We start from the raw sequence: 14657 nt of genomic DNA, 5'->3' as shown, positions 1-14657 counted from the left end.
ATTCCTGCAGCACTAAGGCCAACTTTTATGACACATTAGTAACAACTCTCCTTTCTGATACAAGTTCAAAATGGGTATTGGGACTGCGGAAGTGAATGACAAAACATATCACATAATAAAATGATAGAACAAAGACATAAAACACAGGCGACAGTGCAGGTGGCTTGGTTTGGCAGGCTATGATAACAGAATTAATCAGCAACTGGATCTCTTCAGCAAGCTGCAAGGGCAGCAATAAGAAGTCCTACTGGAAATATATGCAACCATTAATCAGGCATCTGCATGGTTCCAAACAGCCATTCCAATATTTGTAGATATTTTTTATTATTACACAGTTTTCTGGTTAGATATAGAAAGGGAAAGCAAGGGTGAACAAAGCAGGGATTCTTGCATGCAAGAGAACCGAGTACAAAAGGAAGAAATTACAAATTATTTTCTTTATTTCCTTATGTTTTTTCTTTTTAGTGTTCTTTTCTGTTTTCTACTCTATTTTGCTAACCTTATTTTGATTGTAAACCATGTAATCGAGTTCAATACATTAAGGGGCCCTTTTCCTAAGGTGTGCTAAGCCCTAATGTGGACTTAATGCACTGAAAAATGCTTACTTCGGGATGCGTTAAAGCAGTTTTCTTCAACCTTTTGACACCTATGGACCGGCGGAAATAAACTAATTATTTTGTAGACCGGCATCAGTCTGCGGACCGGCAGTTGAAGATCATTGGGCTAAGTCATGCCCATCTCCACTCAATCTTTGCCCTAGACCCCACCCCCATAATAGTACTAATTGTAACACTATTTTTTCCATTCATTTTTCATATATACACAATATAATCATATTAACTACACATAATGGTTAACCACAAAATTAAAACACACAAAGCACACTGTATGCTTCTCAACATTCATTCCTACCAGAAAACAGATAACCCCATGCAAATGCAGGACCAAAAACTACAAGTACTAATATTTACTAACAAACCCTAAGATGCAAGACTCTGCAAGCAGTACAACCCCAGAGGAAAAGAAACAAATGCATTTCTTCCTGAACAGCCAAATCATCAATCACTAAATAAAAAAATAAAAGCATTCCCCCCCCTACCATTGTTGTCTCTCTCCCTCCATGCTGTGCCTTGCCTTCCGGCCTGCCCCCCGGTGTTAATTTCGGGCTGGTTTACAGTGCAATCAACGCGGCGTCTTCGGGCCGGCTCCCTGAGTGCTGCAGTGCACAAAGCTGTGGGCAGCGGCTCCTCGCGCGCCTCATCTGGAAGCCTTCCCTCTGACGTTGCGTGAGCAGACTGCTGGGCATGATGGACCACCGGTCTGACCCAGCAGCGGCAGTTCTTATGTTCTTATCAGAGAGAAGGTTTCCGGTTCAGGTGCAGGACACGTGTAGGAGCCTTTTCCCACGGCTTTGTGCACTGCAGCACTCAGGAAGCCGGTCCGAAGATGCCACGTTGATCGCACCGTGGACCGACGGCTGAAAAACGCTACCTTAGGCCCGGTGACTGTGCCGGCCCTGCAGACCGGCAGAAAATTTCTGCAGACCGACACCAGTCCACGGACTGGCGGTTGAAGAACACTACACTAAAGCATCCTGAGGTAGTTTCCCTGTTTATGTGTGGTAATCACAATTTATTTCACTATTTTGTGAAGGGTGTGTATTATGGGCGGAGAAATCAGCTAACATTTATTTATTTACAAGATTTATATTTCACACTCTGTCATTCCAGGCAGAGAACACCCAATCATGCATATTTTAAGAAACAAAAACAATGTTATAACACATTAAAACAACAAACCCCATAAAACAAATAACAAAAATACATCAGTAAATACTGACCTGAACTGTCAAGTACCTAAATTACTCCCTCTTTTACTAAGATGCGGTACTACTGCGGCCTGGAGTGCTAAATGCTCCGATGTTCATAGAATTCGTATGAAAGTCGGAGCAGTGCTGGAGCATTTAGCGCCCTGGGCCGCGGTAGAAACCTCTACCGCGGCTTAGTAAAAGAGGGCCTTAGTACCACTACTTCTTATCATCTAACACAGTGTCTCTCAAACTTTCTCGAGCCAGGGCATACTAAAAGTAGTGGCCGCGGCTTGAGGCACCCAGAAGTGCGCGGACGTCGCTGTGATAACATCACGTTGATGTCTGCGCATGTGCAGAGGCCCTCCAAATGGGCCCTGAGAAGCCAGCAGGGAAGAGGGCCGGAGAGAAGAAGCACTGATGCCAGCTGATTGCCTACAGCAGTGTTTCTCAGCTACTTCAAGCTAAGTACCCCCTAAGTCTTAACAAATATCAACTGAGTACCCCAACCACAGACCTCCCTAGGCCCACCCAAGCTCTGCCCCACATCCCATCCCCTTTACTAATTGTAATGCAATTTTTCCATTCATTTTTCATATACACAATACACACAGCAGATATAAATTCTCAAAAATGACACATTTCAATCACTATATTGAAAATAAAATAATTTTACTTACCGGTGATCCTCTGCAGGCTGCTGTAATTAGCTTTAAAGGTGAGATCGGGAGGCCAGAGAGGAAGCTGGAGGACGCTAGAGAGAAGGGGGGAAACATGCAGGCCTTCGGTGAATTGGGCAGCGCTGGCGCTGTACCGCATAGGGAAGTCAGCTAGCAGGCGCCTCTCTTCCTCCTCAGTGTGCCGCGGCACACTTGGAATCTCAGGAGGCTCACCTGGAGTACTGTGTTCAGTACTGGTCACCATACCTCAAGAAGGACATGGCAGTACTTGAGAAAGTCCAGAGAAGAGCAACTAAACTAATAAAGGGCATGGAGGATCTCTCATATACTGACAGACTGAAAAAGCTGGGGCTCTTCTTCCTGGAAAAGCGGAGACTTAGAGGAGACATGATAGAAACCTTCAAAATCATGAAAGGTATAGAAAAAATAGACAGGGACAGATTTTTCAAATTAAGGGGGACCACAAGTACAAGGGGGCACTCAGAGAAATTGAAAGGGGAGAGGTTTAGAACAAACGCCAGGAAGTTCTTCTTCACACAGAGGGTGGTGGATACATGGAATGCGCTGCCGGAGGATGTGATAAGCAAGAGCACGCTAAAGGGCTTCAAAGAAGCCTTGGATAGGTACTTGGAGGACAAAGGGATAGAAGGGTATAGATAAGAATAGAGGTAGATTATAGGGATAGATTTAAATGGTAAGCTATAAAATTAGTCAGGGACCACTGCTCAGGCAATGGGCCTGATGGGCCGCCGCGGGTGCGGACCGCTGGGCGGGATGGACCTATGGTCTGCCTCAGCGGAGGCAACTCTTATGTTCTTATGTAACATCAAATGTTCAAGTCAACTGAAAAGCCTGTTGAAATAAACAAGTTTTCAAAGCAATCTTGAACTCCTTCACGTTCCTCAATGAACGCACATCAGGGGGCAACGCATTCCAGAGTATTGGCCCACTATATAAAATACTGAAAATGTGGTTAATGTGCAGGGTTAATGTTGTAGCAGTTATCTGTTCTTGTGTTAAAATGTTTGCTTGTCCTGGTGCTCATGGAAAAATTAGCAAAAGACCAGCAAAAATAATTTTTCGTTTTTTAAAGGATATATTAAAAACTGGGCTTAAGTGTACAGAAAAGTCATGTGTAAGGACAAACTAATTAGTAATAGGGCCCCTAAACTACTTTTAGGCTTCTGCTTATGGCTCTGACTCTGCTTAACATTTTTCAAGTCCCAAGCAACCTTTTACACCACAGCATCTTGAAATTCTTTGTACCTAATGGAGAGAAAGATATTACTGACAATTAAAGGGCTTAAAAAAAGCCATAACTGTATTTTTATGTTTATTTGCATTTAGAATGTGATAAACTATGGATATGTTTTATAAAAGTTTACTGTTCATGCTTGACTACTCAGGAAACCACAGCAAACTTGCACTCTTCTTAATCAGATATTTTGTTTTATTTTATTTTAAAAGTATTTATGCCTTATCAAAAAAAAAAAAAAAATTGATAATTTTGGTGTCTTGGTTCAGACAAGTTATAATGACATTTTTCAAATATATTATAATAAATGATACAGCTAGAAAAGAACACATAGAAACAGAGAAAATGACAGTAGATGGAAAAATTATGTATTACCTGATAATTTTCTTTCTTTTACATGCAGCAGATAATTCAGAGACACGTGGGTTTAGTTCATCTACTAGCAGGTGGAGATAAAGAATACCAAGTTGAACTCAACCTTTTTCGATGTACAACCTCCTGGTTAACCAATACGACTCTTCACAAAGCATAAGAAAAGTGGTCCCAGTAAACTCCTTTCACACACAGCTAATTCATGATCACAGAACAAATACCTAAAATGGAACTATAAACATTGATCAAAAAAGGTATCCCAAAATCCACGCAAAATTCCAAAAATCTGAGACAGAGTGGGACCCTGGATTCATCTTTTGCATCTAAAGGAAAGAAAATTATCAGTAAGACATCATTTTTCCTTTCTTAGCATCAGCAGCAGATGAATCCAAAGACAAATGGGATATCGCAAAGCAGTCCTAAAGTAAGGAGGGAAGCGACCATTGTCACTGCCATAATTGAAGTTCCAATGGAAGCGTCATAACTAGCTGCCACATCCACTCTACAGCTTCTGATGTATGCAACAGAGAATGTATGTAATGGAGACCAATTTGCTGCTCTACCAATTTCATCCAAGACATGAAGTCTCCATCCAAGAAGTTGCTACTGGTGGAATAAGCCCTAAGTACAGAAGGAAGCTGGTTATCAAAAAGCATATAAGCTGAAACAATTGTCTCACCAATCTATCGCACTACAGCAACCTTGGCAGCAATTGTCCCCTTATTGTGCCCCGAAACAGATGGTCTTGAATGGTGAAAGTCATTTATGATGAGAATGAGCACCCTCCACACATACAATGGACAAATTGATGAGATACAGGGGAAAGCCAAAATAGGATAGGCTTTGAATACCAAGCAAGGCTCTAGTTCATGGACACCGTTGACATGAAACGTGAAGGCTCATGACATAAAGAAGAACCATGCCAAAAGGGGTCTGCATAAAATGTCAATTGGAAACCATCAAACACATGAACAAATGAAATGATCTCACTAAGAAAGCCATAGCAGAATGGATTCATATAAGGTACCCCCAAAGGAGGCCCAATCAAGAGTCAGCATGAAGCTGAAAGAAAGTCAGGCACAGCTGCCAGAGTCATGCAGCCAACCACTACCACCTTAGTCCTAGAGAAGGCTGCTGAGCTAGCCTCATGAAGCAACTACGGAAGTACCCTATGGACGGAATGGAACCAAACCAGCTTAGTGGTAAATAGATGGCACCACAATTGAGAAGCAAAGCCAGCACCCGGCAAACTTCTACCTAGATCATGGCTGAACCAAGAGGCTAATGCTGGACAGACTTTCACAGTATGCGCCCCGAAAATGCCAAAGACAAAACAAGATACAGAATGCCTGTGTAGAATCACCTCATACTTTATGCACCTACCTTGTTGGGCAGACTGGATGGACCTTGCAGGTCTTTACCTGCTGCCCTCTATGATGCCCTCTTAATATGGTAGGAAAAGCTATGTAGGCACCAGTTGAAGTTCACCTGAAACAGACAGTGAGGAGATAGCAAGGTGGCCAAAGTGGTTCCTGGAAATGCAAATGTTTACAGCCAGTGTTCCAGGAAAGGAAATGTGTTAGGTGGTGCTGAATAGTTAGGTATTGGTGCAAAAAAATGCACCCAATATTACTGCAGCTGACGAAACAGCCCACTGCTTCAAAAAGAATAGATTGTGGCAACTGATGCCATACAGGTGACTACTGTATTAGATGTAGAACTGAGTAGGCTGCAGCCAAGGCCACTCCTGTAAACTCGACTACTCATATACTCGTACATCAGTGTATAGACATATACACTGATATGTATATACAGTCATATACAGTCACCTCACAGCCCCTGTATGTGAAACCAACTGCAGTTGCTATGTCCAAAGCCACATCTGTGGGCAGCACCAAAGATACCACCCATGCACACATCATATGCAGATCACACTTGTGTAAGCCGTCTCTGAAGCTACATTTGAGGAAGTAGAACTGGAAACCTTTTCAGTTTTTCCTCATACTAGAGGAGTTCCATCCCCTTTATCATCTTGGAGGTCTTTATGCCCCCCATGAAGTTGTTATTATTGTTTCCCCACACATAACTAGAGACTGGAACCCATAGTCCATTAGTACACTAATAAGGTGTAGGAAAAGAGAAGGGGGACAGAACCACCTAATAACTGCTGTCGTAGAGCCTAAGAGGCTGGAACTTTGCTTGAGTAATGTGATAGAGAAGGTTGCTGCCACTGTAGAAATTATGAGGCCACTGAAAATACTCCTACATCAATGCCTAGCAAAGCCGGGCATCACTACCCTGCATCCAAAAGAACAAGGGTAGTGAGCTGACCTCACAAATAAGCCTTTGCCACTTTGCAGCTCATTAAGGTGCTGTCAGCCTGCAGAATAAGGAATCCACCATTATGCAGCAGATAAGAATACCGCCACCCTGCAGCATATAAATATGCTGGTACCATGAAGCAATAAAGATTTCTGCTATCATAGAGCAGATGAGCAGGCTGCCCTCATGCTGCTCTTATGAAGAATATGAGGAAGCTGGCACTGGGTAACCCTTAAGGAGAGGTCCACATTTAAAGAGACATATAAAGAGACTGCTACTATTAGTGCAACAGGGAGACTACCACCAGCGGCGTCAGGCAACAGGGATATACTACCTTGCAGAGATTACAATCAAAGTGGCTTACCTATGATATCCAAGTACTTATTTATGCCTGGGTTAAGTGACCTGCCCTGAGCCATAAGGAGCTGTATTGGAGATCATAACTCAGTCCTTAACCTCCAGCCACTGCCTTAAGATTAGGCTACTTCTCCACTGTCACTATCAGCTCAAGAGAAAGGCTGCCTTCACATAGCAAATCATGACGCTACCATTTGATGTGTGGCATGGGAGTAAGTACTGTATGTGAGGGTGGGCTGGTTTGTTTTTTTTAATGTGTATTTGTAAGACAGGTCTGGGACTACTCAGAAGACCTGTCTTACAAAGATAAGTTCCTCATTTATAGACTTGTGACTTTCATAGACAGACTCGTCAGAAATGATGGATACCAAACCATAGACTTTAATGGCATTTTATTATTTGTATTAATAAAGTAACTGTTTGGTTGTTTTAGGACATCTTGTTTGCCTCTTCTTGTTTAATTGTATTGCTATATTTTTTAGACAGATTTCTTCTTTCTCCTTTTGTTTTCTACAATCATGATAGAACATAAAAGAACACTATTATGAAGCATCTAAAGATCCTGCCTGCCAGCAAGCTGGCTAAGCATGCTACCACTATGCAGAATACTATCCCTAAGCAACCTATAAGGTGTAGCCACCATGCCACCAAGAGGAATGCTGTGTCAGCACTGCAATGAGGACGAGCCCACCATCCAAAAGACAGGTTAGTACATCATGGAGCTTAAAATGATAACTGCTACTATACCACCTGGGTCTACTGGTTTATGGGCCATTAATGAGCTTTAACAAAGTCATAATGACAAAAAAATTGGGTCAATTAGGTGATGGGTGCCTAACACCATGTAGGCGTAATTAGGGCGGATTGGCGATGTTTTTTTTTTAAAGTTAGGCGCTACTAGACATCGTTAGGCACCTCAATGTAGGCAAGGCAAACCCTGGCCTACATTAGAGATGCCTATAATGTAGGCACGATTCTGTTAGTGACACCTAATGCGTGAGTGATTTATCTAGGCACCTAAAAATAAAGGCTTCATTAACAGAATCTGGCCCTATGAGTCCAGGAAGGGCTGTGCGATGATGAGCTACAGCATACTAAGGGGGTGTTCCTGAAAGAGGAGGAGAAAGACCTTGGCCACAAACAGAAAGCTGGAAGAGAACAGCTAAGGGCAAGGAGAAATAGTAATATAGTAAATGATGTCAGATAAAGACCTGAATGGTCCATCCAGTCTGCCCAACCATACCTGCTCCATAAATTAATCATTTAATATAAATGGTCTTTTTTCTTAGATATTTCTAGGCCAGAGCCCTGCCCGGTAATGTGCTTAGGTTCTATCTACTGGAGTCTCAGTCAAAGCTCACTCCAGCCCATCTTAACAATCCCAGCCATCAAAGCCCTCCCCAGCCCGTCCTCAACTAAGAATGTCCATATACGGGACTGTGCAAGTCTGCCCAGTACTGGCCTTAGTTCCTTCAATATATTCTGATTAGAGATTCTCTGTGTTCATCCCAAGCTTGTTAGAACTCTGTCATTGTTTTCCTCTCCACCACCTCTTCGGGAGCGAATTCCACACATCAACCATCCTCTTCGTAAATAAGAATTTCCTAATATTACTTGAGTCTACCACTCCTCAACCTCAAATTATGCCCTCTGATTTTACCGTTTTCCTTTCTCTGGAAAATATTTTGTTCTATGTTAATACCTTTCAAGTATTTGAATCATATCTCCCCTGTCCCTCCTTTCCTCTAGGGTATACATATTCAGGGCTTCCAGTCTCTCCTTGTATGTCTTCTGGTGCAAACCTCTTACCATTTCCATCACCTTTCTCTGGACCGCTTCAAGTCTTCTTATGTCCTTTGCCAGATATGGTCTCCAAAATTAGAACATAAGAATTGCCGCTGCTGGGTCAGACCAGTGGTCCATCGTGCCCAGTAGTCCGCTCATGCGGCGGCCCTTAGGTCAAAGACCAGTGCCCTATTAGAGACTAGCAAATATGTTCTGTTGCAGTAGGAACTTATCCAACCTTGTCTTGAATCCATGAAGGGTGTTTTCCCCTATAACAGCCTCCAGAAGAGCATTTCAGGTTTCTACCTCTCTGGGTGAAGAAAAACTTCACGGAATCTTTTCCCTTCTAACTTCAAGTGGGATCTCACCATCGACATGTACAGGGGTTTGTTTATTTGATTCTTGTTTAATTGTATTCCTATGAGCATCAGAGCTGTTACCGTGCTACGGTTTTGTAAAAAGGGAGTTAATTAGAAACTGATAATACTGAATATCTAATTGAAAATACTGTACTAAGAATTATCAGCAACTGGGTTGTATGTGGTTTACTCAGGGTTTGTAAAGGTATTGGATTGATGTGTTTTAACTAATCTGATTTTGTATGTTCTATGTTTGTAGAAATACAATTTAATATACAGTATATTTATTTTAAAAAGGGGAATAAACTGAGCGTATAATTTCTTTAGATAATAGTGTATTTATACTGGAAAGCTCATTATGAGTCAGATTAATCCCAATAATTTGTTTAATTTTGGTTAACCAATAATCCTGCTACTCAGCTGTAAATAGGACAGTGACTCTTCCATCTCCTCTCTAAGACCACTGTGCACAAGGCCATACTACCCCAATGCTCATAAAGAAAGAGTATGGTAAGAGTCATGTTGACATCAGGATGAGGTGAAAATGCATACTGCAGGTACACCTGAATTACAAATGACATTTCTGCCAGGAGCTTCCCAGCGCTGTGTATACTTTTCAGCACTATAGAAATGATACTGTAAATAGTAGTAGTAGAGAAGCAAAGCTTAATATAGGTCTGGAATATTCGTTTAAAAATACTTATATAATAACGAATAAGCTTCAGTCCCTTTAAGGCTGTAGATGGAACTGTTAAACTTAACTGATCATGAAACACCTCTACAATCAGCCACACAAAGTAAATGTTTTGTAAATATCTGAAACCACAGTGCTGCACTGAGATCATACAAACAACTCTGGCCAACGAAATATTTACCATCTTCTAGAAATCCACGTGCCTGAACAAATTAAGGGCCTCTTTTACCCAAGTCCTAAAATACTAGCAATGAGCTACTTGGCACAGATTATTGCTCTTTACTGCACAACTTTAGTGCTAAGATGGAAGACCCAACAGGTTTTCCGTTCACACACACACACACACACACACACACAAAATACCTATCACTAAAAGTTGCTAAGTTTGGGGGGGGGGGGGGTAACAGAACTCTCGAAATCTGCCTAAACACGACTGAAGAAATCATCTCAGAAGATGAAAAAAGTTTATTATGAACTAGTCAGGAAGAAAGTTGCTAGAGCGAACACCTTTCTGAAGGTGCAGCCAGCGAGTATCTCTCTATCCTTCACTAAGCAAGTAAGAGCTTAAAAAGAGAGCCTAACTTATTGGGGCTTTAAAGGGCAGTTGTCAGGCCTACGTCCCTCTGTCAATCAAACCAGAGAGTAGCAGGTGGGGAGGGGGGGGGCTAAGCCTGACAGATGCGTGGAACCAGGACCCGCCATTTTCTGTCATGCAGCCACTCGCCACTCACGGCGGGACCAACCCGAACGAAACTCGCCCCCCCCTCCCCCCCGAAGCTTCATGTGGCACCGAGAAGGGAGCTGGCCGCCTCTACAGCCCGCAGGAGACCACGAGTCTGGCTCGGCTCCCGGCAGAAGCCGCGGGGAGCCCTCGCCTTCCATCCTCCCCCCCGACACCTACCAGGTCATAATCTTCCTCATCATCGCACATGAAATCATCCTCCATATCCGACATCTTGGCCGGTGGGTTGGGAGTCCGTCTCTCCCAGAATCCTGTGCGACTCCAGACTTCTTCAGCACCTCCGCCGCCCGCTCTCCCGGGAACTGCGAGGCTCGGGCTGCGGAGCTCGGAGGGGGCCGAATGGCTGTAACACCAGGGAGGGAAGAGGAAGAGGCGGAGGCTGGGCCTCCGCAGCGCGCCCGCTCTCTTAGCAACCACGCTCGGACTCTGCCTAGCAACGACGGCGCCGTCAGGCCATTGGTGAACATTTTCCGAATAGTAACTTTGTGAAGTTGGAGATGTTTGGGCAGATCGAAGGTCCATCAAGCCCACTATCCTCTGTCCAACAGTGGCCAACCCAGGACCCAACTAGATCCCAAGGAATAAAACAGATTTTATGCTACTCATCCTAGGAATAAGCAGTGGATTTTCCCCAAGCCATCTTATTAATGGCCTATAGACTTCTTTTAGGAAATTATCCAAAACCATGTTTAAACCCCACATTCTCTGACAATGAATCCCAGAGTTTAATTACACATTGTGTGAAGAAATATTTTCTCCAGTTTGTTTTAAAAACTATTACTTAGTACTAGTAGCTTCATCTCATGCCCCTTAGTCCTAGTATTTTTGGAAAGTGTGAACAAGTGATTCACCACCATTCTAGGATTTAAGGGTAAACTAGATGCACATCTCCTTAAGAGTGGCATAGAGTGATACGGGTAAGGGTAAATTAGATGAACATCTCCCTTGAGAAGCATAGAGTGATATGGGGATTAAAACTATGCCAGAGTACACCTGGCGGGGCCTCCGCTTGTGCGGATCACCGGACTTGATGGACCCAGGGTCTGATCCGGAGATGGCAATTCTTATGTTCTTACATCTACCCTTTTCCACTCCACTCAGTATTATATAGACCTCTATTATACTGTATCACCCCTAAGCTGTCTCTACTCCAAGCTGAAGAGCTCTGGCCACTTTAGTCTTTCCTCATAGGGAAGTTGGCCCATCCCTTATCATTTTCATCGCCCTTCTCTGTACCTTTTCTAATTTCACAATATTTTTTTGAGATAGTGACCAGAATTGTACACAATGTTCGAGGTGCAGCCATACCACAGAGCACATTCTCATCTTTGTTTTTCATTTCTTTCCTTTTCTGAATGAAGTAAAGGCCAATAAACAATTATAATGATATATATAGGTCTTTATTGAACTAACAATACAGTTCAGCTCCAGCAGGATTGGGGGCCCAAGACAAATACCCTGTTTGTAGTCCCCTAATGTTGGCTCTATTTGTCAAGTTAAAAATAGAATGAGCAGATCTGAGCAAACCATGAGGCTGCCTGAACGTACAATGAATTCTGAACATTTACAGGGTTAGTGTCGTTCGACATCTTAGGCAACCTTCAATCATATGCTCGTCAATTGTCTTTCAGATTCCTACGTATCCCCAAACATTAATAATTAAACTCAAGTCATTACCCAATGTTATGCTTTTACAGGAACATTTTGGATTGTATAATTAGACATCATGCTTAGACAATTAAAAACACAGGTTGATGGCTCTCTGAGCTTGTGTGGTTGCTAGGATCTACTTTGCTTTAACTGGAGCTGCTCTTTGCCACATTCTCCCTGCCTCCCCAAGCAGGTGCTGCGCTTGGCAACCACCTAGTTTGACTAATGATTAAGCCTACCTTGACTGTTTACAATAGTATTATAGAAACATGATGGCAGATAAAGGCACAATGGCCCATCTAGTCTGCCCATCCACAGTAACCATTATCTCTTCCTCGCTAAGAGATCCCATGTGCCTATCCCACACATTCTTTAATTCAGATGCAGTCTCTGTCTCCACCACTTCTTCTGGGAGACTGTTCCATGCATCAACCAGAAAGAGGCAGAGTTGACTGATTGGATGGTGGCAGAAATTCTGGCGTGCTTCTATGTTATAGCATGATAGTTTTTAAAAAATCCAATTGCATAAAATGAAATCTGCAGTAGTTACAGTAACATGCATTAATGTGTGTCAATTGATGGTAGCACCTTTTAGTAAATATAGCCTTAAAATGGCTGGACACTTTGAAAACAACTATGGGGATGATGATGGCAGACCTTACCAGACTATCACAAAACTGATTTCTTTTTAGATCTGTAATTCATCAAGTCGTTAGGACTCAAACATGAGTTGATGGCACAAGCCTTAAATGAGTTAAAAACAAATGGGTTCTTATTCAGCAGCACTTATCCAGGTAGCAAAGGAATACCCCCCACTCACCAAACAAAATACATTTGCATGCAAAATATGTAACTGTCTTAACCAGATATCCAGCCATTGCTGAATATCACTGGTATCTGGATAATTTCCGGTGGCTGCTTTATACTCAGATATTCAGCACTGATATCCATGTACAACCTGGTGCTGAATATTCAAGTATACAGTATATGATGAAACACTGTGGTTGGTGTTTTAATGTAAAACTGACCATGGAGTCTAAATATTGTGGGGCAAGTCTCTATTATGTTCTTTTAAATTCGCACTGAATTATTTTGATCACTTTAACTTCAAATGTCTTCTAAACTTTACATTTTCTTTTTAATATCATAATAAGGTAATGGAGATGTAGGGTTTAATTTAGATATTTCTTTCAGTGACTCTGCAATCTGCCTAGTCTATACATATACAGTGCAGTATGTACACAGGAGCCAACTTTTCGACATGATTGGGAGTGCTAAATGCAAAAAATATTACCCCATCCTGGATACAGTGAAGAATAATGGAGGTACTTTGCACACCCTACACCTATGGTATAATACATAAAACAGAGCTCCTGCTCTATGGAGCTTATTGTTTAACCTGAGACAGATGAAAGAAATCATTTCTAATAATCATGGGGCTCATTTTAGAAAAAGAAAAAAGGTCCAGAAGTCAGCATAAAGTGGCAAATGGACATTTTTCTAATCTAATCTGGATTTCTTTAGCGCACTTATTCAGAATAGTTTCAAGGCAATTTACAAATAAAGAAGCCTATATAATATATGGGGAATTACAATGACTGTGACATTTTGATTTCAAATTTTAAGTTTCATAGTGGTAAGTATGGAAGATCTGGCATGTAAATTGCAATTTTTGAAGGTTTTTCATGGTATATGTACAGTGTCTGAGATACTATATTGATGTAGTCCTTGAGATGGTTTTCTTCAGAAGGCAACAGTTCTTAAGTTACAGGTTGATGAAGTCTGTCATATAAGTAGGTTTTGAGTAGGGTTACTGGACATATCCGGGAGTCCGGATGGCTTTTCAAAACCCGGCACTTTGTGAAAATCTGGTAACCCTAGTTTTGAGGGTTTGGGGATTTTATTTTTTTTTTCCGAAAACTGAGGTAGTTCAGTTCAGGCCTAATGGTTGTTGGGAGACTCTTCCATGTTTTGATGGTTGTATAGGTGAATAGGGCATTATAGATTTGTTTGTATTTGACTCCTTTGGATGAAGGAAGCATTAGTAGGTTTGTGCCATGGATCCTGGATAAGTGTGATTTGGAGTTGAATTATTTGCTCTGAGGTGTTAAAGTGTAGGGTATGGTACATGATACAGGGTTACCATATTTAAAAAAAAAAAAAAGAAAACCCTGGACGCATGACCCCGCCCCATTCTGTCTTCAGCCCTGCCCCATTTGCCCTCCAGCCCCAGAAAGCCTCTCTCTTTGTGAGGAGCTCCAGCCATGTCTAGAAGGCCTGGAGCATTCACGGATGCATGCGACAACATCCGTACATGCTCAGAGACCCTCCAGATGCGGCCGGAGCTTGTAGGGACTCTCCAATACCCGGACAAATGCTGGCTTTTGGAAAGTCTGTCCGGGAGCCCAAACAGTCCTCTAAAAAGAGGACATGTCCAGGTTTTCCCGGACATCTGGTAACCATAACATAATGCAGGATAGTTTGAATGTGATGCGTGCATTTATGGGTAACCAGTTAAGTTTCTGATATAGCATCATATTTTTTAGTCTGAAAATCAGTCTGATTGCTGTGTTTTTAATCATTTGTAGTTTATGTTGTAGGGAGGAACTCAGGCCAGCATAGAACGAGTTGCAG

General features: G+C 42.2%; 1 protein-coding gene across 6 annotated transcripts in view; it reads right to left on the bottom strand.

The window, feature by feature from the left end:
- COPS2 (COP9 signalosome subunit 2) overlaps positions 1–10876 on the bottom strand; it is a 63977-nt gene extending 53101 nt beyond the window's left edge. For 2 of the 6 annotated variants that reach the window (XR_004536915.1, XM_033919802.1), the window contains exon 1: positions 10533–10876. Coding sequence is in view for 5 of the 6 variants with exons in the window: in XM_033919802.1 (XP_033775693.1) it covers positions 10533–10586 (54 nt within the window). In the remaining variant the exon portion in view is untranslated. The remainder of the gene's footprint in view (positions 1–10532) is intronic. The other 4 variants (XM_033919798.1, XM_033919799.1, XM_033919800.1 and 1 more) reach the window with 3 other exon arrangements.
- Positions 10877–14657: the final 3781 nt, after the last annotated feature.

Source organism: Geotrypetes seraphini, chromosome 14, assembly GCF_902459505.1.
Source record: "Geotrypetes seraphini chromosome 14, aGeoSer1.1, whole genome shotgun sequence".
NCBI classification, from domain to species: domain Eukaryota; kingdom Metazoa; phylum Chordata; class Amphibia; order Gymnophiona; family Dermophiidae; genus Geotrypetes; species Geotrypetes seraphini.
The sequence above is the reverse complement of the archived record's forward strand: the minus strand, read 5'-3'. Positions and strand labels throughout refer to the sequence as shown.